The sequence below is a fragment of the Scylla paramamosain genome, unplaced genomic scaffold, assembly GCF_035594125.1.
Source record: "Scylla paramamosain isolate STU-SP2022 unplaced genomic scaffold, ASM3559412v1 Contig46, whole genome shotgun sequence".
NCBI classification, from domain to species: Eukaryota; Metazoa; Arthropoda; class Malacostraca; order Decapoda; family Portunidae; genus Scylla; species Scylla paramamosain.
The window spans coordinates 512426-540000 of record NW_026973711.1 but is presented as its reverse complement, the minus strand read 5'-3'; the positions used below and the strand labels follow the sequence as shown (position 1 = coordinate 540000).

Genomic DNA, 27575 nt, shown 5'->3' with positions numbered 1-27575 from the left:
AAATTTTGTCCTTCAATTCGAACACAAGCATGCATTAAAGTGACAATTTCTTCCTCCCCACATTCCTTTCCCTCCTCCTCCTTCCCTCCTTCTCCCTTCCCTGCCCTTTTCCCTTATTCCTATCCTATTCCCCTATCCCTCCCCATTTCCTTCCTCCCTCTATCTATCCCAACTACCCTCCTCTCTCTCTCTCTCTCTCTCTCTCAGATAGAAGGTTGTGAAGTGATAGATGTTTAAGAATCTTCCTGTTGAGGATAGATTCAAAAACTTTAGATAGGCAGGAAATTAAAGCAATAGGACGGTAGTTTGAGGGATTAGAACGGTCACCCTTTTTAGGAACAGGTTGAATGTAGGCAAACTTCCAGCAAGAAGGAAAGGTAGATGTTGACAAACAGAGCTGAAAGAGTTTGACTAGGCAAGGTGCAAGCACGGAGGCACAGTTTCGGAGAACAATAGGAGGGACCCCATCAGGTCCATAAGCCTTCCGAGGGCATGGAAAACATCATTGCGAAAAATTTTAATATGTGGCATGAAGTAGTCAGAGGGTGGAGGAGAGGGAGGAACAAGCCCAGAATTGTCCAAGGTAGAGTTTTATGAAAGGTTTGAGCAAAGAGTTCAGCTTTAGAAATAGATGTGATAGCAGTGGTGCCATCTGGTTGAAATAGAGGAGGGAAAGAAGAAGAAGCAAAGTTATTGGAGATATTTTTGGCTAGATGCCAGAAATCATGAGGGGAGTTAGATCTTGAAAGGTTTTGACATTTTCTGTTAATGAAGGAGTTTTTGGCTAGTTGGAGAACAGACTTGGCATGGTTCCAGCCAGAAATATAAAGTGCATGAGATTCTGGTGATGGAAGGCTTAAGTACCTTTTGTGGGCCACCTCTCTATCATGTATAACACGAGAACAAGCTGTGTTAAACCAAGGTTTAGAAGGTTTAGGACGAGAAAAAGAGTAAGGAATGTATGCCTCCATGCCAGACACTATCACCTCTGTTATGTGCTCAGCACACAAAGACGGGTCTCTGACACGGAAGCAGTAGTCATTCCAAGGAAAATCAGCAAAATACCTCCTCAGGTCCCTCCAACTAACAGAGGCAAAACGCCAGAGGCACCTTCGCTTAGGGGGATCCTGAGGAGGGATTGGAGTGATAGGACAAGATAAAGATATGAGATTGTGATCGGAGGAGCCCAACGGAGAAGAAAGGGTGACAGCATAAGCAGAAGGATTAGAGGTCAGGAAAAGGTCAAGAATGTTGGGCGTATCTCCAAGACGGTCAGAAATACGAGTAGGGTGTTGCACCAACTGCTCTAGGTCATGGAGGATACCAAAGTTGTAGGCTAGTTCACCAGGATGGTCAGTGAAGGGAGAGGAAAGCCAAAGCTGGTGGTGAACATTGAAGTCTCCAAGAATGGAGATCTCTGCAAAAGGGAAGAGGGTCAGAATGTGCTCCACTTTGGAAGTTAAGTAGTCAAAGAATTTCTTATAGCCAGAGGAGTTAGGTGAGAGGTATACAGCACAGATAAATTTAGTATGAGAGTGACTCTGTAGTCGTAGCCAGATGGTGGAAAACTCGGAAGATTCAAGAGTGTGGGCACGAGAGCAGGTTAAGTCATTGCGCACATAAACGCAGCATCCAGCTTTGGATCGAAAATGAGGATAGAGAAAGTAGGAGGGAACAGAAAAGGGGCTACTGTCAGTTGCCTCAGACACCTGAGTTTCAGTGAGGAAAAGAAGATGAGGTTTAGAAGAGAAGAGGTGGTGTTCTACAGATTGAAAATTAGATCTTAGACCGCGAATGTTGCAGAAGTTAATGAAGAAAAAGTTGAGGGGGGTGTCAAGACACTTAGGGTCGTCGACAGAAAGGCAGTCCGACCTGGGGACATTTATGGTCCCATCCCCAGATGGGGACTCCGAGGCTGGTGTAAGAGTCGCCATGATGATTTTAAATTTTTTGAGTGAAGGGTGTGTATGTTATTAGGTGCTTGTAGTTTTGTGTGGAGGAAGAGAGTTGTCTTTAGAGGGCAGGCTGTGACTGCCCCCTTGTGCTGTGAGACACAAAGGGAAACGTTCAGTGAGGTCATAGCTGGATTTAGTGATAAGTTCACAGCACCCCCTGAACAGTGCTTTAGACCTCACTGGGAGTAATTATCGTTTCGGCAGGTGTCTACTGCCTCCTCCTATATATATATATATATATATATATATATATATATATATATATATATATATATATATATATATATATATATATATATATATAAGTTTAGTTTTTCTTTCTTTTTCTTTTTTATGTGTGTAACAAGGGCTCTGGCCATGGGCAATGGAAAAAGAAATATCAGAGCCTACTGAAATTGTCTGTTCCCATCTTCATATTCTACATCTTTTTTATTTTTACTTGCATTAAATATCTATTTCCTCCTTTCACATATCCTTCTAAACATGTCTCAATTTCTCCTCTAAATTAACTACCTTTACAGCAGCATCTGCATTCAGTAGCTGATTCAGATTCCACTGTATTATAAATATGCACTTGATTCAAACCACAATCTAACTTTCACACACACATGTCGTCGTGGAGTAAACAAGCAGCGATCCATGCTCCAGCAGAGAAAGATTTTGTTTGACCACACCCACCACTAGGAGCCTAGAATGTGTTCCCAGGTAGGAGCTGTGCTCAAGTAGAGTTGTCCTGTCTACAGAAATTTAAAAAAATAAGGGAAAATTTAAGTAATAACAAATGTAATAGAATGAGTAAAAGTTCCAGCAAGGCGGGCGCCATAGATGGAAGCAGAATGTTGCCAATGGGGTTACCATTCCCAGGATTTGAGGAAGATAATGAACATGATAAAATGCAAGGAAGGAAAGTGGTTTTGATGGAAGGGATAATCAGTGACGTCATTGAAAGAGTGAAAAAATTAGAAAAAAAAAAACGACCTGGAAGAGGAAAACAAAGAATTGAAAACACTGTGCGCTGATCTAAAAACAAAATTGAAGGAAAACAATGATATTGATAAAAAACAGGAAAATGAAGTGATAGGGATGAAAAGTGAACATCAAATCTGAAGGAAGGAAAAAGAGGAAGAAAAAGTTAACTTTACAGAAATCATAGAAGCTCAAAAGAAGGAAAAGACAGATTTAAGTAAGGAAATTGTGAGAGTGATCAAACAGAAGGAATTGATGGTAAGGGACACAGTGGACAAAAAGAAATGTATTGTTGTATATGGATTAAAAGAGGAAACAGAGCCAGTAAGATACAAGAGGGAAAGAGAACAAAAAAAGGTAGCAGAGGACGTTGTAAGAAATATACAGAGAGAGAAGGGGAGGACTGGATAAGTGAAATTGAGGAAATACATAAAAGGAGAAGAGTGACCACTGAAAAAATTTAGGGCATAAACAACATCCATGGAAGTGATATCGAATGCATGGAAACTGGACAAGACAGAGCAATACAGGAAAGTTTGAATAAAGAGGGACATGAATGAGGAGGAGAGACTCAAGGTAAGCGATCTAATAAAAGAAGCAAAGGCAAAACATGAGAACAGAACAGAGGAAAAGAAAAAAAGTTCTGTTGGAAGGTAAAAGATGAGAGGCTCAGGAAGTGGTATCTGACAAAAAAAGAATAGAAAATATAAATATGTAATGTATGCAAAAAATATAAAGTGCCCGTAATGTTTCTGGTGTATGTCAATGATGTGGTGGATGAGGTTGACAGTTACGTAAGTCTGTTTGTAGAATATGCAAAATTATTGAAAAGAGTGGAAAACAATATGGATTGTGAAGTATTACAGAAAGATCTAAATAAGATATATAAATGGAGTAAGAGATGGGAAATGGAATTCAATGTAAAGAAATGCAAGGTGATGGAATTAGGAAAAAAGCAAAAGAAGACAAGTTCTTACACCATGGGAGAAGTGGAAATTACGAAAACCAAAGAAGAAAAAGACTTGGGAATTACAATCAGTGATAATTTATCACCAGTAAAACATGTAAACAAAATAGTTGGGGAAACCTATGAGTTACTAAGAAAGATGAAAGGGGCATTTGCTTACATGGATGAAGAGATGATGAAAAAGTTGATGGAATATGTGATTCGACCAAAACTGGAATATGACACAATTGTTTGGTCACCTCATAATAAAAAGGAAATAAGGAAAATAGAAAGGATCAAAGAGCTGCAACCAAATTGGTACCAAGTTTAAGAGATTTAACCTATGAAGAAAGATTAAGGAGATTGAAGCTTCCATCATTACAAGAGAGAAGAGAAAGAGGAGACCTGATTGCTATATACAGAGCTTTAAAGGATAAGGATCAAGTTAACAAAGAAGACTTATTTGTGTGGGACTCAAGAGATACAAGAGGACATGGTGTGAAATTGAAGAAAACAGCAAGTAGAAGAGATGTCAAGAAATATGGTTTCCTAAATAGAAGCATAGAAATATGAAAAAACTTAGATGAAACAGTGGTACAAGCAAAAAATATTCATGAATTTAAAATTAAGCTGGAGACAAGACAGCACTAGCATAGCTCTTTTCCTGTAAAACGTAACTAGGTAAATACAACTAGGTAAATACATAACCTTCACTAACCACATTCACCTCCCTCATACCTCAATAAATATAAACATTAAACATCCCTAAGGCAGCTCTCCTAGAAAAGGAAACCAGTCATTTATGCTTCTTCCAGTCAGAAAATATACAATTCAGTTCCCATAAAATAACTTTCAACTCCCTTCTTTTATTTTGTCATATGTTTTCTTCAAGTCCATGAATACCCAAACACAACCTAACATTTTCCAAATACTTTTCACACTTTTCTTATGTCAAGCACCTAGTTTATACAACCCATTGCTCTTCTAATGTTACACTGTTCACCATAAAGTACATCCACTGTTCCATCACTAACCTTGATTAACATATCTTATTTGCATATACACTGGTATACTTAGCTTATGACCATAATCCATTCCAAAATCACCATTGGAAGCAAAAAAATGGTCAGATGGTAAGATTCTATTCACAAAAAACCCAAAGGATTATATTTTTTTTTATCACTTAAAAAGCAGTAAACAAGTTTGAAAACAGTGCCTTTTACTATAATATATAGCATGTCATTTTTCTTTAATTTTTAAGTAGGAAGGACACTGGCCAAGGGCAACAAAAATCCAATAAAAAAAAAATGCCCACTGAAATGCCAGTCTTATAAAAGGGTCGAAGCAGTAGTTAAAAATTGATGAATAAGTGTCTTGAAACCTCCTTCTTGAAGGAATTCAAGTCATAGGAAGCTGGAAATACAGAAGCAGGCAGGGAGTTCCAGAGTTTACCAAAGAAAGGGATGAATGATTGATAATACTGGTTAACTCTCGCATTAGAGAGGTGGACAAAATAGGGGTGAGAGAAAGAAGAAAGTCTTGTGCAGCTAGGCCGCGGGAAGAGGGGAGGCATGCAGTTAGCAAGATCAGAAGCAGTTAGCATGAAAATAGTGGTGGAAGACAGCTAGAGATGCAACATTGCAGCAGTGAGAGAGAGGCTGAAGACAATCAGTTAGAGGAGAGGAGTTGATGAGACGAAAAGCTTCTGATTCCACCTTGTCTAGAAGAGCAGTGTGAGTGGAACTCCCCAGACATGTGAAGCATACTCCATACATGGATGGATAAGGCCCTTGTACAGAGTTAGCAGCTGGGTGGGGGTGAGAAAAACTGGTGGAGACGTCTCAGAATGCCTAACTTCATATAAGCTGTTTTAGCTAGAGATGAGATGTGAAGTTTCCAGTTCAGATTATAAGTAAAGGACAGACCAAGGATGTTCAGTGTAGAAGAGGGGGACAATTGAGTGTTATTGAAGAAGAGGGGATAGTTGTCTGGAAGGTTGTGTCGAGTTGATAGATGGAGGAATTGAGTTTTTGAGGCATTGAACAATACCAAGTTTGCTCTGCCCCAATCAGAGATTTTTGAAAGATCAGAAATCAAGCATTCTGTGACTTCCCTGTGTGAAATGTTTACCTCTTGAAGGGTTGGATGTCCATGAAAAGATGTGGAAAAGTGCAGGGTGGTATCATCAGCGTAGGAGTGGATAAGACAAGAACTTTGGTTTAGAAGATCATTAATGAATAATAAGAGAGTGGGTGGCAGGACAGAACCCTGAGGAACACCACTGTTAATAGATTTAGGAGAAGAACAGTGACCGTCTACCACAGCAGCAATAGAATGGTCAGAAAGGAAACTTGAGATGAAGTTACACAGAGAAGGAAAGAAGCCGTAGGAAGCAGTTTAGAAATCAAAGCTATGTGTCAGACTCTATCAAAAGCTTTTGATATGTCTAAGACAACAGCAAAAGTTTCACCAAAATCTCTAAAAGAGGATGACCAAGACTCAGTATGGAAAGCCAGAAGATCACCAGTAGAGCGGCCTTGACGGAACCCATACTAGCGATCAGATAGAAGGTTGTGAAGTGGTAGATGTTTAAGAATCTTCCTGTTGAGGATAGATTAAAAAACTTTAGATAGGCAGGAAATTAAAGCAATAGGATGGTAGTTTGAGGTATTAGAATGGTCACCCTTTTTAGGAACAGGCTGAATGTAAGCAAACTTCCAGCAAGAAGGAAAGGTAGATATTGACAGACAGAGCTGAAAGAGTTTCACTAGGCAAGGTACAAGCACGGAGGCACAGTTTCGGAGAACAACAGGAGGGACCCCATCAGGTCCATAAGCCTTCCGAGGATTTAGGCCAGTGAGGGCAGGGAAAAATATCATTGCGAAGAATTTTAACAGATAGCATAAAGTAGTCAGAGAGTGGAGGAGAGGGAAGAACAAGCCCAGAATCATCCAAGGTAGAGTTTTTAGCAAAGATCTGAGTGAAGAGTTCAGCTTTAGAAATAGATGTGATAGCAGTGGTGCCATCTGGTTGAAATAAAGGAGGGAAAGAAGAAGAAGCAAAGTTATTGGAAATATTTTTGGCTAGATGCCAGAGGTCACGAGGGGAGTTAGATCTTGAAAGGTTTTGACACTTTCTATTAATGAAGGAGTTTTTGGCTAGTTGGAGAATAGACTTGGCATGGTTCTGGGCAGAAATATAAAGTGCATGAGATTCTGGTGATAGAAGGCTTAAGTACCTTATGTGGGCCACCTCTCTATCATGTATAGCATGAGAACAAGCTGTGTTAAACCAAGGTTTAGAAGGTTTAGGTCAAGAAAAAGAGTGAGGAATGTACACCTCCATGCCAGACACTATCACCTCTGTTATGCGCTCAGCACACAAAGACGGGTCTCTGACACGAAAGCAGTAGTCATTCCAAGGAAAATCAGCAAAATACCTCCTTAGGTTCTCCCATCTAGCAGAGGCAAAACGCCAGAGGCACCTTCGCTTAGGGGGATCCTGAGGAGGGATTGGAGCGATAGGACAAGATACAGATATGAGATTGTGATCGGAGGAGCCCAACGGAGAAGAAAGGGTGACATCATAAGCAGAAAGATTAGAGGTCAGGAAAAGGTCAAGAATGTTGGGCGTATCTCCAAGACGATCAGGAATACGAGTAGGGTGTTGCACCAATTGCTCTAGGTTGTGGAGGATAGCCAAGTTAAAGGCTAGTTCACCAGGATGGTCAGTGAAGGAAGAGGAAAGCCAAAGCTGGTGGTGAACATTGAAGTCTCCAAGAATGGAGATCTCTGCAAAAGGGAAGAGGGTCAGAATGTGCTCCACTTTGGAAGTTAAGTAGTCAAAGAATTTCTTATAGTCAGAGGAGTTAGGTGAAAGGTATACAGCACAGAGGATAGCATAGCAACTATACCAGTAAAGTCACAAAAATATCACAAATTTTGTACCCACTTAGTAATGATTTGTTCATATACTAAGTTATCTGTCGTAAAAAAAAAAAATTTTTTGGTTGGATACTACATTGGTGGTAAGTCGAATATGTTGTGTACCAAGTACCCCATTGTATGTACGACAATTGTTGCTACTTTCCCAGTACTTACAGTTCTTTTTCATCATATGCCTTCAAGACCCAACCACCATACATAACACAGTTCTTCCTCTTTTTCCTCTTCCTTATGTGTGCAGGGTTAAGCCATCAGTTATGTCCACTTTTTTTCTGCTTTTGGCAACATTTCACATTCTTTAGGTCATTAAATTTTTCAGGGGCAATAAAAAATAACCACTTAATCTTTACGTTCACACATCATTACCTTACTCTTGTTTATGTAAGATGAGAAACGGGGATTATATTCACAGATGACAAAGCACACAATTGCATTATGACTGCACTCTTTTTTTTAGGTGATAATAACTAAAGAATAAGATGCAAAGAGATTAATATTTTCTCCATCCTCTATTCTCTATTGAAAAAGTCTAGGTAAGGTTACCTTTAGGAAGTGCTGTTGATGGCATGCAATCACTTATTATATCATGAATCACAGGAAAACAGACTGATACATTATTTGTGATTTCTCCTGTCTTGCTACATTACAACATATACATAAATGAATAAGAAATAAAAATCAGAAATGAAAGTAAGAAGGAATATTATAAATAATGAGAAAGAATAAAAAGGAAAGTAATACAATAAAATCCCTCTTATCCGGCATCAACGGGACCGCCGACATGTCGGATACTTGAATACTGCCAGATACTTGAATAGAAGTGAAATTATGTCCACAATCACCACCCTACACTCACGCATCTTACCATAACAAAGATCAGCTGATCTTAATCAGCAGCTGATCTGATCAGCTGCTTAAGTGTAAGCACAACACGCTTCCTCTTTTCTACAACTTTAGGCATGATGAAGGCGTCAGGCGATAAGCAGTACACACGCGGGACTGAGTCACTGAGTAAACACAGTGCAGTGGGCCACGGGTGGCGCGAAGTAGTGCGCTCTGGTGGCCAGGGGACAAAGTATGCCTCGCGCGGGAATTTTAATCGATTTTATGAGTACACATTGATTTTTTATTGATTTTAAGGCTCGGGGGAAAAATGTGCCAGATACTTGAAGCTGCCGGATACTCGAATGCTGGATGAGAGGGATTTTACTGTATACAGGAAGAGGGAAAGCATGGCTGTCTTATTGAGTGAAGGAAGAATGGTTCCTGCCATTTGCATAATTGTTGGCATTTCTCTTCAGCCCAATGAACTAGACATTCACCTGGCATTTGATAAAATATGTTTCATGGCTCATGTGGTAACAGGTAGGCCAACTTGATCAAACATAAAAAAAAAAATTGTATAATACTGAGCCATAACCCCATTATGTCAGGTAAAGATATGTTCATAGACAAGGGAGTTACATAATTATATTCAATCTGTATTACCAATATAGGGATAAAGTGTAATGTTCCTTTTAGAGAGTGAGGGCTGAATCAGGCCTTACCAGCTGTTGAGGGAGTCATCCATAAGCACCCAAAACACAGATGGGAGAGGAAGTTGCCCTAACCCAGAGACTGTTTCCACCAAATGCATGAAGGGATACCGGGTGTTAGCCTAGTAGTTGTCACACTACCGGGGGGACTGATGATTGACACCTGCCTCAGCAGGGAGCTGAAAAGGGTGCACACTCAAGATCCTCCTCAAACCCAATTCTGGCTAAACACCAAATATGCCTAAGTCCTCTGAGTAAATAGAATGACATGTGTGGTGACTATTATTAGATGGCATTATTGGGCTCTTTTTTTCCTTCAATGGTATTAGTTTCTTCAATTTTACTTTGGAGATTCTCATCAAGCAGGTGGTAGTAGGTATCCATAATGGATGGGAATCAAGATGAGAAGTCCTTATTTCCATCTTACAAGTGAGGATTCCACTCTTGTAGTACCACATTTAAATTCATCTTCAATTTCCACCTTTTGAAAGTACAGTACTATGAAGTACACAAACCAGCTTTTGTAGGCTGATCATATTTTTCCAATTATAATGTTAATTAACTTTTCAATTAATCTTTATAAATATAAATTTAGCTTTATACAATGATATGTGGGTATACCACAGAATAGTGTCAAATTTCATTTTGCTATGAATTTGAAATAAAAGTACACCAAAATATGACACTATTATGAGCAAAAAAAATATAAAGAATGTCTTGGCACCAATTAATTAGTTAAAGCACATCCATAATGAGTTTTAGTCATCCAAGTGAATGTCAGGCAGCGATGATGCACCACCTGATTGGTGCTGTCAACTGTACTGTAAACTAACTCAAGAATCTTGAAAGTTCCCACACTGAATGAGCATTGGTTTTACATAAATATGAAATAATAATATGATATATAATTGTTTCTTATATCTATTCTATATACCAGGTTGGCAATCCCACACATCATTCTTACAGCAGAGTTAACAGCATGAATAATGTGTGTGAATATGTGGTAGCTTATCTGGGCCACCCAATGTGAGATTGCCAGCCTGGTATAAAGAATAGATATATGAAACAATCATATATCATATTATTATTTAGTGGCATGGTCATGGGTGTTCAGTATATTTATTTACTGTTTCTCCATTATCACTACAGCCAGTCTAAATGACATAATGTAAAAGCCTACATTACATGCTTACAGTATGATGCCATCCCTGGCTTCAGCAATACAGCAATTCAGAATAACAAACCTCATCTTACATATGGGGGCAATGAATCAAAAATTGAATGCTGAAGTGCTTGTTCTCCCATTTCCTTCCCTCCCACCTTGCTGATAAGCTTTCTTCCCAGGCTCATATTCTCATTGCCAGTTGATCAGTTCTTATGTTGGATTTATATGGTTTTTGTATAATCTTATGAGGACTAAGGTTACCTATACTTAATATTCAAAGATTTACAAGATACATGCATCCCATCCTCTGTACTTTTTATACAAATGTCTTGTCCTGGTCCCTTCCCTTTAAGACATATATATGCATATATAAATAAATACACTCAATGCATTTAATCATAAAAATTCTGTTTGTTAATAGAAAAAAATATATCATGGGGTGAGTGTCTTGATTTTAAAGTTCTATTAAAGAGACTAGCAGTAATATCAAATATTTGGCAACACTGCACATTCTCAGATTAAAAAAACAAGACTGCTGAGTAGAGAAGAAAATGTTTTTGTACATCTTACACCATGGGGGGTACATCTTACATTCATGGGGTTCCATCTTCATTGTCTACATTTATCCAATCTTTCTTTCATTTTGTACACACTCTTTGCTTACACTAACATCTCATTTAGTTTATTCCAAACTTTTTTTTGTTTTTAAATGTAGGAAGGACACTGGCCAAGGGCAACAAAAAAAAAAAAAAAAAAAGAAGCCCACCGAGATGCCAGTCTCAGAAAAGGGTCCAAAGCAGTAGTCAAAAATTAAATTATAAGTGCCTTGAAACCTCCCTCTTGAAGGAATTCAAGTCATAGGAAGGTGGAAATACAGAAGCAGGCAGGGAGTTCCAGAGTTTATCAGGGAAAGGGATGAATGATTGAGAATACTGGTTAACTGTTGCATTAGAGAGGTGGACAGAATAGGGATGAGAGAAAGAAGAAAGTCTTGTGTAGTGAGGCTGTGGGAAGAGGGGAGGCATGCAGTTAGCAAGATCAGAAGAGCAGTTAGAATAAAAATAGTGGTAGAAGACAGCTAGAGATACAACATTGCAGCGATGAGAGAGAGGCTGAAGACAGTCAGTTAGAGGAGAGGAATTGATGAGATGAAAGGCTTTTGATTCCACCCTGTCTAGAAGAGTGGTATGAGTGGAACCTCCCCCAGACATGTGAAGCATACTCCATACATGGACGGATAAGGCCCCTGTACAGAGTTAGCAGCTGGGGGGGTGAGAAAAAGTGGCGGAGACATCTCAGAATGCCTAACTTCATATAAGCTGTTTTAGCTAGAGATGAGATGTGAAGTTTCCAGTTCAGATTATAAGTAAAGGACAGACTGAGGATGTTCAGTGTAGAAGAGGGGGACAGTTGAATGTCACTGAAAAAGAGGGGATAGTTGTGTGGAAGGTTGTGTCAATCTGACAGATGGAGGAATTGAGTTTTTGAGGCATTGAACAATACCAAGTTTGTTCTGCCCCAATCAGAAAGTTTATAAAGATCAGAAGTCAAGCATTCTGTGGCTTCCCTGTGTGAAATGTTTACTTCCTTCTATATGTCTATGGAGAAACTATTTTCTTGAAGTTATTCAGGCATTTCCCTAGTTTATTTATTTGTTATAGCTTCATATGTATTTAGATTCTCTTCCATTACAGTCAACAGTCTCTCTCTCTCTCTCTCTCTCTCTCTCTCTCTCTCTCTCTTTCTTATGGACATTGCATTTTAGTAAGGATAACACATACATGCAGACAGGAAAGATTTAACTGGTCATCAATGAAAGGGTAGCTGAATGAGTTCAATGGCACAGTAAAACTTTATATTCTTCAATGGATTATAGATTTGTGTTTCATATTTGATATATGTGATAACAGCTAGTTTTAAAGTTTATCTAGTTGAAAATGTTGTTTGGAGAGATGAGATGTACAGTATTAAAAAGGCCCTTGACATATAGTAACCTCAGGTCCCAAATACAACTAATTTGCACCTGAAAAGGGGATGGATCAGTAATAATTTAGCAGGGGTAAACCAGTTCTGCTGTCATATTATGATACAGAAAATACCATGTATACTATGCAACTGACATGCCAAGAGGCTAAAATGTGAGGAAATGCTTGTGTATGTATGTGAAAGTGTATGTATGTTTGTGTGGTACCATGTCTCCATTTGTGGGAGATGTTGGTGTGTCATGTAAATCAAAGAAGACATGGAAGGAGGTCCACAGGAATGACGCAAGGAAGGAAAAAGTTGTCAAGGTACACATGTTCATAGCCATAATGTTTTGATAAGTTACCACCACATGACCAGGATTAATCTACATGGAATTAATCTACATGGAATCTGCAATTCATTACAGTGATGATAGCGATAAAGATAGTCATACAAGACCATGGTAATGATAATACTCACCTCAAACAGGTTGAGAATCCAGAGCTCATCATTAACTTTTTGTCTGATCTGGTCCATAGAGTTCCTGGCAAAGTTGATGTATGCCTTTCCCAACTCCTTTCCTGATCCACTTACATTCTGACGATACTGAAAGATAGCACACCGACAGCCCAATAAGTTATTAAACTAAAAATATAATAAAAATCAAGGAGTAAATAACATAAATGAAAACACAAATTTCAGTAAATGTTGCAAATAAAAGATTCCTTAATGAAAATCATAAACTTATATTCAACAGAAATACATAACATCAAGAATTCAAACATTCCAAACCCAGTAGAAGTTAAGAACAAGGATAAAACAAGTGGCATAAAAGTTCTTTTATTAAAACATTTAAATATTATGCAAAATGAAATTGTGCTGGTGATTTGTATCAGAATGTATATGATTACCACTGATCAACCATAAGAGGGGGCCATAACAGTTGTAGGATAACTGAGAAAAATTTTTGCCAAATGAAACCAGACATTTCTTCATTGGGGTTGTTGATATCTGAAATTCTCTGTTCCTCCAATGCTGATGATAGTAAGGTTTACAGCTTTTGAAAGTCAACAAGATAAGTACAGTATCTAAATCCTAATTCCTAATTAAGATACTATGCCTACTCAGAAAAATTTAAATTCTTCCACATGTTATTATGACATGGCACTTTATTGAAGTTGTTGGTGATAATCTTTTCTTTCATTCAGCTTGAATATAAAACTGTCTACATTAGAGAATGCACAAGATTCAAGCTTTTCATGGGGAAAATATACAGTGGAACCTCAGTTACTGAACGCCTCCCTTTTCAAACAAATTTGTTTTTTAACGAAATTTTGAACTCCAATTTGCTTTGGTTGCTGTACCATAATTTGCTTCTCAAAACAAAGTTACTTGATTTCAAATACTAAAAGACAAAACAAAAGGTGCCATTTATTACTAATTTATGGTTTCTATAAATATTTCCTTGTTTTTTTTATGTATTTAAAGGAGAAACACTCTGGGTAACACAGTAATTCAATCTTTGAAATGAGGTAAAAGTGATCCCATTGAAGAGCCTCAATGTAAACAAACCATTTTTGGCTACCTCAAAAGTAATCCCCTGTGGCTCTCTCGATGACCCACAATACCATCACTGCTGCATAACTGCATTTTCCCAGCAACAAGATGTCCAAGCACTGTGATTACCTTCACTTTGGCAGTAAGTGAGCTGCTCCTCTTTGTGTCACTCTGTAAAGCTTTCCTCATTAGACTGGTGACAAAGAGAATACCTGCATGGTCTAAATAATATCTTCTGATGAGTTCCTTGTCACTAAATTCATTCAATATGTCCTTTCTGGATAAATAATTTCTGAGCTGGAGATGTTGTGGAGCAGCCATCTTGGCAGAGGGAGTGTCTGTCATAAGCCACTAGGACAGGGTGGATGGGTGTTTGGGAATGGATTAATCCATTTTATATTGCTTCCTATGGGGAAAATAGTTTGTTTCTGAACATTTAGAATTTCAAATTGCATTCAGGAATGAATTAAGTTCAAGAACCGAGGTTCCACTGTATTAGATAAATTTTGTATTTCATAGAATTACTTCCTTTCTTATATCAATCATTTTCTTTTTTCTACTTCAAGCTCCCAGTTCAATCTTTTCCCTTCAAATCAGTGCTTTAATTAGAGAAATACCTTCTTTATAAGTACACACTACCTCAACTACTTACTAATTCCCTCTATTACCAAATTCTCAACCAAACTAGTACCTCTTTCACCAGTAACTTAAGACTGCTGCTTGCTGCTCCATTTTTGTCCATGTTTCACTATAACTCCCTCCTATGCCAGTTTTTTCTTTTTCAAGTGAACTTAGTTATGTTGTCATTTTCATGCAGTGCTACATTGTTTTGGTTTATTTCTTATATTAAATTTGCACATGGCTTATTCCAAAGCCTTCTTGGTATCTATATTTCATCTTCAACTACTTTGAGTTTTTATCAGTTTATTGATAGCATATATATCCATAATGTCTGAGAATGTCAGATTCCTTTTATTGTATCCTTTTCAGACATGAAATAAATTCACTGTTATTTTCTTCTTACAATTTCTGTGGTACTTACTCATTCTCCATGCATTATTTTGATTAATCACGTAGTACTTTTGTCAGTTGGCTTATGGTGCTTGCCAGATATTTTGATTTTCAATATTTCCACCCTCCTATAATGGCAAATTATATAATTCTAGCCTGTTTCTTGGTATGAAATCCTGTTCCTAAGAAGTATTATTAAATAGCAATTACTATAATTACTAGAGTAATCACTAAATAATTAATAATGAAACAAAAATCATGATATTCAATTAGGAAATTATTTCAGAGTTCACTTGTAAATTGAGAATAGATGAATATTTAAAAAGAAAACAAGTCCTACAATATAAAATACATGCAAAATTAATGTCATTGTGCTATTTATAATTAATATCTCATAAAAGATTTTAATACAAAGGCTGAATAAAAAAAAATAAACAACTAAAAGCTCCTGGGAGAGGCAAGAAACCAAGACTTGGTTATCTTTCAACAGTGGTTATTTTCTTTTGTAGACTGGGAGATCCTGTGTTGGTATGTTCACATGGTATAGGACGATCTATACCATTATTGATGGGTGAAGAAAACTGCTTCCCTTTTTCCCCAATAAATTGCTCTCTGCTTCCAAGGAACTGCCATATACTGAAACGCTATGCTCTGCATGTAAATGCATTTTCAGGATATCCCTGGTACACTTGAATCCATATAAAGATGGAATATTCTTCACTGAAAGCCATTCATGTTTGGAATATGGTACACACATTCTATAGTTTCCAGTAAAACAACATAATTCCACAGCTCTGTCACACCCATAACAAGCATCATCTACACCTACCGTAAAGGACAGTATTGACCCAATGAAGCTGCCTTCGTCGTATCTGCCCAGCTTGGATATAACTGATTCAAGTACTGACAGCAGCTTGTCTGTCATTCCTTGAGTCATGGATGTGCTGGTTCTTTCAATGAGGTCATCAATTTTGGTGTGATACTGATGCTAGAAAAGAAAAAAAGTGCAGTTAAAATTGAGGCCCAAGATTGTCTACAAATATAATAATGTACTGTAATATAAAAAAAAATACAGTTACAATGTGAAGAATTGAACTTCATGAATTAAATTAGTACCAATAAGCAGCTTCCATTATAACATGACTTCATTCTCAATAGTACCAGTAAAAATACAGTAATATTTTAATAAATACTATGTGGTGAAGAATATAAGAAAAATATTGATAAAGATATGGTATAGTGGTCTGAAAAGATAAGTGGCTAGGAGAAAACATACAATGGATGCAGTAAAGTTAGAGAACAAGTAATTGATGGACTGAGATGGAAGAAATTTCCTTTGATTGAACCCAGTTTTAATGGAGACAAGAGATAAAAATGCTGATAAATTTACAAAGTAAATAAAAAAAATGCATTTTGTTGAGAGCCTATTTATTTCTTGGTGTCAAATAGTGTATGCAACACCTTGAGTTTTGGGCTGACCTGGTTACATGTTTATAGGCCGACCATCCAAACCTCAAAGCACAAAACTTATATTCTAAATAAATACAGGTGACTCTTGGCTTATGCAAGTCTTTTTAATGAATATTAAGTTTAAAATGACTTTAAAATATATCAAACTTAATTAAATTTACACTATGTTTTAGCAAGATCTGGCTCATCTTCATGTTCGAATATTATGCTTTCTTTGGTAACCACCAGTTGGCACCACTCTTTCATGCTTCCTGCTCTTTCCCACTTCCCATTTGATAGTGTGCAACTACACAGAGCACACTGAGCAGCAACAGCAGATATACTTTCACTCTCTCACCAGAAATGGAGAGGCAACACATTTTATCATCACCTCAGAGATGTGTTGCAGCTCCTACAAGAAAATTACCCAAAATGCTGGCAGAAGCTCTCTTGTGATGAATGATATCTGCTACACAGATATTAAGAGAAATGCAGAAAAAGTCAAATCACTATGCTGCGGTTCTTCCAGAAGTAGAAGCCAACAGAAGTAGAAGTGGAAAGAAGTGGAAGTCAGAATAAGTGGAATCATTGGAAAAGGAGGAGAAGGAATGACTATGTGTAGTAATGTGAAGTATAGATGGAGAAGTTTGGAACAAGCTAAGTGAAGATATAGTATCAGCAACGAGTGTGCACAGCTTCAAGGAAAAAGTGAACAAGTGTAGACATGAAAGTGGGACCACACAAGTGTAGCTCAGGCCCTGTAAATTACAACAACTAGGTAAACACACACACACACACACACACACACACACACACACACACACACACACACACACACACACACACACACACACACACACACACACACACACACATTCACAATATCTCTCTCTCTCTCTCTCTCTCTCTCTCTCTCTCTCTCTCTCTCTCTCTCTCTCTCTCTCTCTCTCTCTCTCTCTCTCTCTCTCTCTCTCTCTCTCTCTCTCTCCCTGCTCTGCCAGCGAGACTGCTTTCCTTCATTTTTTTTCTTTATGCAGGAGGGACACTGGCCAAGAGCAACAAAATCCAGTAAAAAAAGGCCCCATTGAGATGCTGGTCCCTGAATAGGGTCCAAAGCAGTAGTCAAAAATTGAAGTATAAGTGTCTTGAAACCTCCCTCTTGAAGGAATTCAAGTCACAGGAAAGTGGAAATACAGAAGCAGGCAGGGAGTTCCAGAGTTTACCAGAGAAAGGGATGAATGATTGAGAATACTGGTTAACTGTTGCATTAGAGAGGTGGACAGAAGAGAGATGAGAGAAAGAAGAAAGTGCCATGGAAGGAGGGAGGCATGCAGTTAGCAAGATCAGAAGAGCAGTTAGCATGAAAATAGTGGTAGAAGTCAGCTAGATATGCAACATTGTGGCGGTGAGAGAGAGGCTGAAGACAGTCAGTTAGAGGAGAGGAGTTGATGAGTTGAAAAGCTTTTGATTCCATCCTGTCTAGAAGAGCGGTATGAGTGGAGCCGTCCAAAACATGTGAAGCATACTCCATACATGGACAGATAAGGCTCCTGTACAGAGCTAGCTGCTGGAAGGGTGAGAAAAACTGGCAGAGATGTCTCAGAATACCTAACTTCATATAAGCTGTTTTAGTTAGGAATGAGATGTGAAGTTTCCAGTTTCGATTATAAGTAAAGGACAGACCAAGGATGTTCAGTGTAGAGGAGGCAGTAGACACCTGCCGAAACGATAATTACTCCCAGTGAGGTCTAAAGCACTGTTCAGGGGGTGCTGTGAACTTATCATTAAACCCAGCTGTGACCTCACTGAACGTTTCCTTTTGTGTCTCACAACACAAGGGGGTAGTCACAGCCTGCCCTCTAAAGACAACTCTCTTCCTCCACACAAAACTACAAGCACCTAATAACACACACACCCTTCACTCAAAAAATTCTAAAATCATGGCGACTCCTACACCAGCCTCGGAGTCCCCATCTGGGGAGGGGACCATAAATGTCCCCAGGTCGGACTGCCTTTCCGTCGACGACCCTAAGTGTCTTGACACCCCCCTCAACTTTTTCTTCATTAACTTCTGCAACATTCGCGGTCTAAGATCTAATTTTCAATCTGTAGAACACCACCTCTCCTCTTCTAAACCTCATCTTCTTTTCCTCACTGAAACTCAGGTGTCTGAGGCAACTGACAGTAGCCCCTTTTCTGTTTCCTCCTACTTTCTCTATCCTCATTTTCGATCCAAAGCTGGATGCTGCGTTTATGTGCGCAATGACTTAACCTGCTCTCGTGCCCACGCTCTTGAATCTTCCGAGTTTTCCACCATCTGGCTACGACTACAGAGTCATTCTCATACTAAATTTATCTGTGCTGTATACCTCTCTCCTAACTCCTCTGACTATAAGAAATTCTTTCACTACTTAACTTCCAAAGTGGAGCACATTCTGACCCTCTTCCCTTTTGCAGAGATCTCCATTCTTGGAGACTTCAATGTTCACCACCAGCTTTGGCTTTCCTCTCCCTTCACTGACCATCCTGGTGAACTAGCCTACAACTTTGCTATCCTCCATGACCTAGAGCAATTGGTGCAACACCCTACTCGTATTCCTGACCGTCTTGGAGATACGCCCAACATTCTTGACCTTTTCCTGACCTCTAATCCTTCTGCTTATGCTGTCACCCTTTCTTCTCCGTTGGGCTCCTCCGATCACAATCTCATATCTTTATCTTGTCCTATCACTCCAATCCCTCCTCAGGATCCCCCTAAGCGAAGGTGCCTCTGGCATTTTGCCTCTGCTAGTTGGGGGGACCTGAGGCGGTATTTTGCTGATTTTCCTTGGAATGACTACTGCTTCCGTGTCAGAGACCCGTCTTTGTGTGCTGAGCGCATAACAGAGGTGATAGTGTCTGGCATGGAGGCGTACATTCCTCACTCTTTTTCTCGTCCTAAACCTTCTAAACCTTGGTTTAACACAGCTTGTTCTCGTGCTATACATGATAGAGAGGTGGCCCACAAAAGGTACTTAAGCCTTCCTTCACCAGAATCTCATGCACTTTATATTTCTGCCCGGAACCATGCCAAGTCTGTTCTCCAACTAGCCAAAAACTCCTTCATTAACAGAAAATGTCAAAACCTTTCAAGATCTAACTCCCCTCGTGATTTCTGGCATCTAGCCAAAAATATCTCCAATAACTTTGCTTCTTCTTCTTTCCCTCCTCTACTTCAACCAGATGGCACCACTGCTATCACATCTATTTCTAAAGCTGAACTCTTTGCTCAAACCTTTGCTAAAAACTCTACCTTGGACGATTCTGGGCTTGTTCCTCCCTCTCCTCCACCCTCTGACTACTTCATGCCTCGTATTAAAATTCTTCGTAATGATGTTTTCCATGCCCTCGCTGGCCTAAACCCTCAGAAGGCTTATGGACCTGATGGGGTCCCTCCTATTGTTCTCCGAAACTGTGCCTCCGTGCTTGCACCTTGCCTAGTCAAACTCTTTCAGCTCTGTCTGTCAACATCTACCTTTCCTTCTTGCTGGAAGTTTGCCTACATTCAACCTGTTCCTAAAAAGGGTGACCGCTCTAATCCCTCAAACTACCGTCCTATTGCTTTAATTTCCTGCTTATCTAAAGTTTTTGAATCTATCCTCAACAGGAAGATTCTTAAACATCTATCACTTCACAACCTTCTATCTGATCGCCAGTATGGGTTCCGTCAAGGCCGCTCTACTGGTGATCTTCTGGCTTTCCATACTGAGTCTTGGTCATCCTCTTTTAGAGACTTTGGTGAAACTTTTGCTGTTGCCTTGGACATATCAAAAGCCTTTGATAGAGTCTGGCACAAAGCTTTGATTTCCAAACTACCCTCCTACGGTTTCTATCCTTCTCTCTGTAACTTCATCTCAAGTTTCCTTTCTGACCGTTCTATTGCTGCAAATTGGTATCTCTAGCTGTTATTAAATATGATATTAAGTTTGATAAATGTATTGATTTCATTATACATGAAAGTTGTTGATTGCAAAAAAAAAATAATAACCAAAATATATTTTGACTTTTACTTTACAATGCCTTAACTGTTTGCTTTTAAAAAAATATGTAGATTTATTTTTTCATTTTAAAACTTATAGTCTAGACAACTAACTGGCCTTAAATTTTTCTGATATACAAATAAAGTAAGAAAGAGAGCACATTTCACTAACACTCATGGTGAAGTGTCCACCAATGATGGTGAAGGAGGTACACATGTAAACTCCAGTCTGACCAATGACCAACACAATTTGTCCAGCTGCATGTCTCCATCGGGCACAAACTCCACCTCCCGCATCTGTGTCATGCCCACCACCACCGTCACCGTGGCAACACTGAAAAATGGAATCTTATCATTCACACTGTTACAAAAAATATACTCCCATATATATATATATATATATATATATATATATATATATATATATATATATATATATATATATATATATATATATAAATGGATTACTATTCCCAACGTTAAAAATTCTTTAGCTAATCTTACTTTGATATTTTGCATCCAATATTAACTACAATTTTTTCCTATGACATTTTCCAACTACACTTAAAGCCTTTCACTGTGAAACAAAACAATTAGAAGCATCAGAAGCAATGCATGGAGTCTCCTTCATAACCATCTACAAGACGTAGAGTTGGCATTGAAAAAGAATACATTTTGCAATTTCTTCCCAGTTCTAAGACTGGATGTGGCTGTAGAACGAATAAAGATGTCTTGAGAGTGACTGGATCATTAAAATCCCCCATAATTATGCAATTATTAACGCAACAAATGTCCGCAATAAGGTCATAAAGTTTTTTTGTCCGTAGCAGGTGACTGGACTAGAGGATGATAGACGAGACCTAATGTTATTTTACAAGATTTATTTTCTAACTGGATGAAAGTGAAGTCTATATTAGCAATGGTTGGGGTCGGGAGTAAATAAGCATGAACATTGGCTTCCCTATGTGAAGGTGTTAGTTTTCATATTTATTGAGAGAGAGAGAGAGAGAGAGAGAGAGAGAGAGAGAGAGAGAGAATCAAGCCATTTGAAGTACATTTTTAGTCCCTTTATTTACACCATATTGCCTCTCTCTCTCTCTCTCTCTCTCTCTCTCTCTCTCTCTCTCTCTCTCTCTCAATAAATATGAAAACTAACACATTAACATAGGGAAGCTAATTTTAAAGACTCCTTTAATGAAGCAGTAGTCTGACCCCCCTCTGCTCTCTCTCTCTCTCTCTCTCTCTCTCTCTCTCTCTCTCTCTCTCTCTCTCTCAGGTGGAGTTGGCAAGGTACCACCTCTGCCCCTGCCAATGTCTCTCATGACTTCAAGACGCCTCACTCTAACCTAACTTAATCTCACCTCACCTAAACTAACCTAACCTCAACTAACGTAATCTAACCAAACCTCACCTCACCTAACCTAACCAAACCTCACCTCACCTAATTTAACCAAACCTCACCTCACCTAACCTAACCTAACCTCACCTAACATAATCTAACCAAACCTCACCTAACCTAACCTCACCTCCTCTCATCTAACCTAATAATTCCTCACCTAATCTAACTTAATTTCTTCACTTATGCTAGTTTAACCTAATGCAACCTTTGCTAACTCAATTACCTTAACTAACCTAATTAATCTGCTATAACTTAACATGATCTAACGTAACCTATGTCATCCAAATCTTACTTTAATCTAATCTAATCTAACCTATGCAAGTTAATGTAAATTCATCTAATATAACCTAAACTATGCTAGTCTAACCTATCCTTAACTTACCTAACCTAACACACTATCTTAACCTAACCTAACCTTACTTAGCCTTACAATCTAATACACTTCAACTTACATAGCCTAACCTACTAACTTAAAATACTAACTAATACTAATACTAACTTAATACTAACTTAAAACCTTCCTATGCTTATATCACTTCTATATCCTCCTCCTCCTCCTCCTCCTCCTCCTCTTCCTCTTCCCTAACACAGTGACTCAGCGAAGCCAAGAAAACACGTAATTTCTGAATACTATCTTTAAGAGGTTCACCCAGTCAGCCCTCTTCCTCCTCCTCCTCTTTCCTGACCCCCATCCTCCCTTCTTTACTCACGTGTCTCTCCCTCCCTACACACACACACACACACACACACACACACACACACACACACACAGAGCGGGTCTCACAATGGTAATACACACATACATACGGACACTGACCCACCACACACACCCAGTCACCCACACCCACCCACATACATGTACACACGGACGCACACAGCCTGTCACCCTTACGTCAAACAGATTACACCCTTCTTCTCCCTGTCACTCATCCATCACACATCCCAGTCTCTCTCTCATCTTCTACTCTGTTAAATAACCAGTTAACACTCCTAGACTCCCTAGCCGGCGGGTTACTCTCACTAGGACCATATGACTAAAAATACGTCACATGGCCCGGTCAGAGAGAGCTAGCCTGGTCTGCCTACGCGAATCGAAAGCGTTTATTTGGGTACGGTTTAAAGGGACAGTCTCTGCGTGAGTGTGTTTGGTCAAATGCTGAATACTCACGCCTGGTTCATTATACAGCCACATGGTCAGGCACAGATCACTCCTCCACGACACACACATAAACAAACACACAAAAACACTAACTAGTAACTGTACCTTTAGTTTCGTCTGCTCTCAAAATATTCCTCCTTTACTAATGTAACTCACATTCCCTAGTGGTATACTCTCCTCGGAACACCCATATTTTTAAGAGCTTTTTATCCACCATATATGTCTCGGTTAACTCTGATCTTGGCTGGAAATTAAACTATATTGTATCAGTGTGGCCATCTTGAGGTCCCGGATGAAATGGCGAGCTGGGATTGGCTATTCACGACCCGTTGTCATGGTGATGGTAGATGCCATTCACTTGACAGCTCATATTTTCTCGCTATTGAAAGGAGTTTATTAGAGCGTAACTGAAGCGTGTAAAGGCATGATTCCGCACTATACTATTAAGATATTGTAGTTCTGAAGTGTTCCTAGGGTTAGTAGGCTTGGATAAGGAGTATAACACAATTTAGATGGTGTGAAGAGCGGATGTTTTCGCGCGAAATTAAAAAAATTCCAGCCTCTGATATGATTACGTATGACTTAAGATATTGTAGTAAGAAAGTATCTGTGGGGTTAATAAGCTTGGGTAAAGAGTATAGGGGAATTTAAAGGACGTTTAAGAGACGGAGTGTGAGGAGAAGGTGTGTCAGCGCGATTCAAGTAATTCAAACCTGTCTGAGTTGATTCCACAGAAGACTCTTAAGATATTATATTGCTGAAGTGTTCCTAGGGTTATTAAGATTGGGTAAAGAGTATAAGGGAATTTAAAGAGTGGATAAGGGAGGGAGTGGAGCGATTTGATGTCATACAGACCAAAGCAGAGGGGTTTTATCTTGTAAAGGGGACAGTTCTGTTTTCTTGACCGAGTGACGAGGGAGAAGAAAAAAAATAAGAAGAGACATCAGCCACTGAACCACAGGGAGAGGAGTGAAGGTCCTTTCTCACTGCTCCCTATATGACACCATACACTCTTGAACACCAGGCCAGAAATCAAGAAAAACGTGCTGTTACAATATAGGTGAAGCTTAAGGACACGTCAGTAATTCAGCAACAGACAGTATTTCACAACTCTGCTTCACAAACTTTCTCGCAACGCAACCGGAATGTTTTAGCATGTTGTTCTTGTTTTGCTGTAGTTAAATTAATAACAGAATAAACAGGGAAGATAGATTTTTTCTTTTTTACCCAGAAACATAAAAACGTACATAATTTATACTAGAACCTGATAAAAATTAAGAAAGATAAGACGCCAGATCGTTTGAGGATACAAGTTTCTCTTCTGTTATATAAAAATTACAGAACAAACAAGAATAGATGGATTTTTGTGCTAGTCATGAAAATGCCTTTGAAAACCTAAATAACAGACCAGAACATGATAAAAGTTCAGATAAGACGCGGGAAGATATGATAACACGGATTCCTGTTGTGTAATAAGTTGAATTACATAAGAAACACGTAAAGCTGGATTCTTTTTTTCCTAGAGTCACGAAAATACCTCTGAAAACCTAAATAGATCTCTAGAAATTTATAAAAGTTAAAATGAGGCGCGCGGTGCAACAACGACGTAACCGAGAAATGGAAGTTTCGAGAAAAACGCGCTCAAAGTTAAACACTGATTGCGCACAATAGGATACCCTTAAATAAGTAAGTATTATACATCATTTGAAAGGTCTTGGGTAGTTCTGTTTGGGGATGTAGGTTTCGAAGTGATAGGTGACGATTTTGGGTGGATGACTTACGCGTTAATTAACGCGTATACCGTAGGTAATAATTTTTTTTCCCGATATTGTTTTCATTTGTTAATAATGTGTTAGAGCCTATTACACATAGTATTAGGTGAAAGTTTCATGAAGATTGGTACATAAATAAATTTTTTATGAATTTTTTTCCGAGCGTAAAAAATAAAACTTACTCATTACCGGCTCATTACCGGCTCATTACCGCTCGACTTTGAGCCTTAGTACAGGTGCTTAGATGGTCGAATATGACTTGGCCGATATCACCACGAGACTTTTACACCCTTCTACCACACGGAGCAGGCAAAAACACGAAATCTCAAATTTCACGGTTACGTCGTTGTTGCACCGCGCGCCTCAAATTTAATAAGACGCTGGACCATTTGGTAACACGAATTTCTGCTCTGTACTAAACTGCATTACAAAACAAAAACAGTAGCTAATATCGAATACATCACATCACATTCTATTTTCCAAATCACGCGTGGCAGCTTCCTATCTTATTAGCAATGCCAGTGTGTTCACCAAAGGCCGTGATTCTGTTGATGAGTGACAGGGAGACCAGAACACTTAGACAACTAATGGGACTTACGGTGGCTGGGATAACGAAGCACGAAGTAACTTGCTAACGAGTACTGTAGTGAGGGCAAGACAACATCCTCCCTCCACTTAGCCACTGCACACATTGAATGGCTAGGGAAAGTATCGTAATTATTCATTTTTAGTCGGAAGAAGGACGGTCATCAGAGGAATTCCGTAGCAGAAACTCCTACACAGCGACGCATTTCCTTCAATAAAATCCAAACCACTGCAAAATAAACCTTCAAAACTCCACACAAAACAAATAAACTAATCTACCTCCTATGGCTAATATTTGAGCGTCATTCACTTCAGAACATTACAAAACATAAACAGAATGTGTGTGTGTGTGTGTGTGTGTGTGTGTTTTACATTTCCAGTAAGCATTAAGTTTATTTATTTGTCTCTCCCAACTTGATCTAAACTTAAAGACAATTAAAACATCAATTTTTACATATGGCTGCTTTCCCTCCTTGTGTGTGTGTGTGTGAGAGAGAGAGAGAGAGAGAGAGAGAGAGAGAGAGAGAGGCTAGCAGTTTGTTTGTATGTGTGTGTGCATAATTTCTCTCTTGTCTAGCCTTTTCCCCCACCCTGTATAGGCCTAAGTTTTCCTCTATAGGCTCAGAACAAACAAACAAATGAATAAATGAGAAATATCCAATTTAAAGCTACAATTATTTTCACCTCTTAAACTAAACAGGAAAAAAACACTGATATTTTCATTAAGATTATCAAAGTTTTTATTTCCTCACACACACACACACACACACACACACACACACACAAAGGTTTTTTTTTAAGTATGTTTGTTTTTTTTCATAATTTTCCTTTTTTTTTAATTTTTTCGGAATCTTTTGCATACAAAGTTTTTTTTTTAGTATATATTTTTTTTTTCATAATTTTCATTTTTTTCCATTTTTTCGGAATATTTTGCACACACACACACAGTTTTTTAAGGTATATTTGTCTTTTTTCATAATTTTCCTCACTTTTTTCATTTCTTCATAATCATTTGCCTCTTATCATTCAGCTTAAGTACATTTGTGGTCTTCAGTTTAATGAATTTATTTTATTTATTTATTTTCTTTGACAAATTCATACAAAACAACAACATATTTTAATTATTTAAGTTTTTTTTTTACAATATTGATACAACTTGAAATATTTTACTAAGACAACTTGAAATAAAGAATAGATCAACACACACACACACACACACACACACACACACAGTCTCTCTCTCTCTCTCTCTCTCTCTCTCTCTCTCTCTCTCTCTCTCTACAAGTAATAGTTTCGTATGTGTGTGTGTGTGTAGGTTAAGTTTATAAAGATCATGACCAGTATTCTGTATGTATAAAGATAAGCTTAATTATACTGTGTGTGTGTGTGTGTGTATATATGTAATGTACGATTTTTTATTGCACTCAAACACACACACACACACACACACGCACACACACACACACACAGAGAGAGAGAGAGAGAGAGAGAGAGAGAGAGAGAGAGAGAGAGAGAGAGAGAGAGAGAGAGAGAGAGAGAGAGAGAGAGAGAGAGAGAGAGAGAGAGAGAGAGAGAGAGAGAGAGAGAGAGAGAGAGAGAGAGAGAGAGAGAGAGACTCTCTCGCGCACACACACACGCACACACACACACACACACATATTAAAGAAATAATCGCTAGTCTCTTATCACCAAAACACACACACACACACACACACACACACACACACACACACACACACACACACACACTTAAGTACACGTTTGTTAAGTAAATAATTACAGAAATATTTAAGTACCGGTTGAAATAATACTCGTTTTCTATGACACTTTTTTTTTCTCTCTCTCTCTCTCTCTCTCTAAAGTAAAAAAAATAAATGCGTTTTTCTTTGCAATATTGAAAACAAACAAACAAATAAACAATTAAAACACACACACACGCACACACACACAACATAGTAGTAGTAGTAGTAGTAGTAGTAGTAGTAGTAGTAGTAGTAGTGAAGATTAAAACTTAAACGAACTAATCCTGACTACTTGGAATTATAAGTGTTAGACGGAATGGAACGCACGCACGCACGCACACACACACACACACACACACACACACACACACACACACACACACACACACACACACACACAGCCTCGG

At 38.5% G+C, this 27575-nt stretch overlaps 1 protein-coding gene across 1 annotated transcript; it reads right to left on the bottom strand.

Annotated features, from left to right (window-relative positions):
* Positions 1 to 2908: 2908 nt before the first annotated feature.
* On the bottom strand, positions 2909 to 23151 carry LOC135098133 (uncharacterized). Its single transcript, XM_064000336.1, has 5 exons — positions 23079 to 23151; positions 20684 to 20845; positions 15874 to 16032; positions 12957 to 13082; positions 2909 to 7658 (listed from the first exon to the last, which is right to left on the bottom strand). Exons 1-5 carry the CDS (start codon positions 23136 to 23138, stop codon positions 7578 to 7580), a joined length of 588 nt encoding a protein of 195 aa, XP_063856406.1. The 5' UTR covers positions 23139 to 23151; the 3' UTR covers positions 2909 to 7577.
* Positions 23152 to 27575: the final 4424 nt, after the last annotated feature.

Excerpts from the sequence above, each read along its gene's own strand:
- LOC135098133 (XM_064000336.1), bottom strand. The coding sequence starts at position 23,138 with ATGTGTGTGTCGTGGAGGAGTGATCTGTGCCTGACCATGTGGCTGTAT. Across the intron at positions 16,033-20,683 it reads GTGGACACTTCACCATGAGT|CATCAGTATCACACCAAAAT; the intron begins GTTAGTGAAATG and ends TTTCTTTTCTAG. Across the intron at positions 13,083-15,873 it reads GGTCAATACTGTCCTTTACG|TATCGTCAGAATGTAAGTGG; the intron begins GTAGGTGTAGAT and ends GCTATCTTTCAG.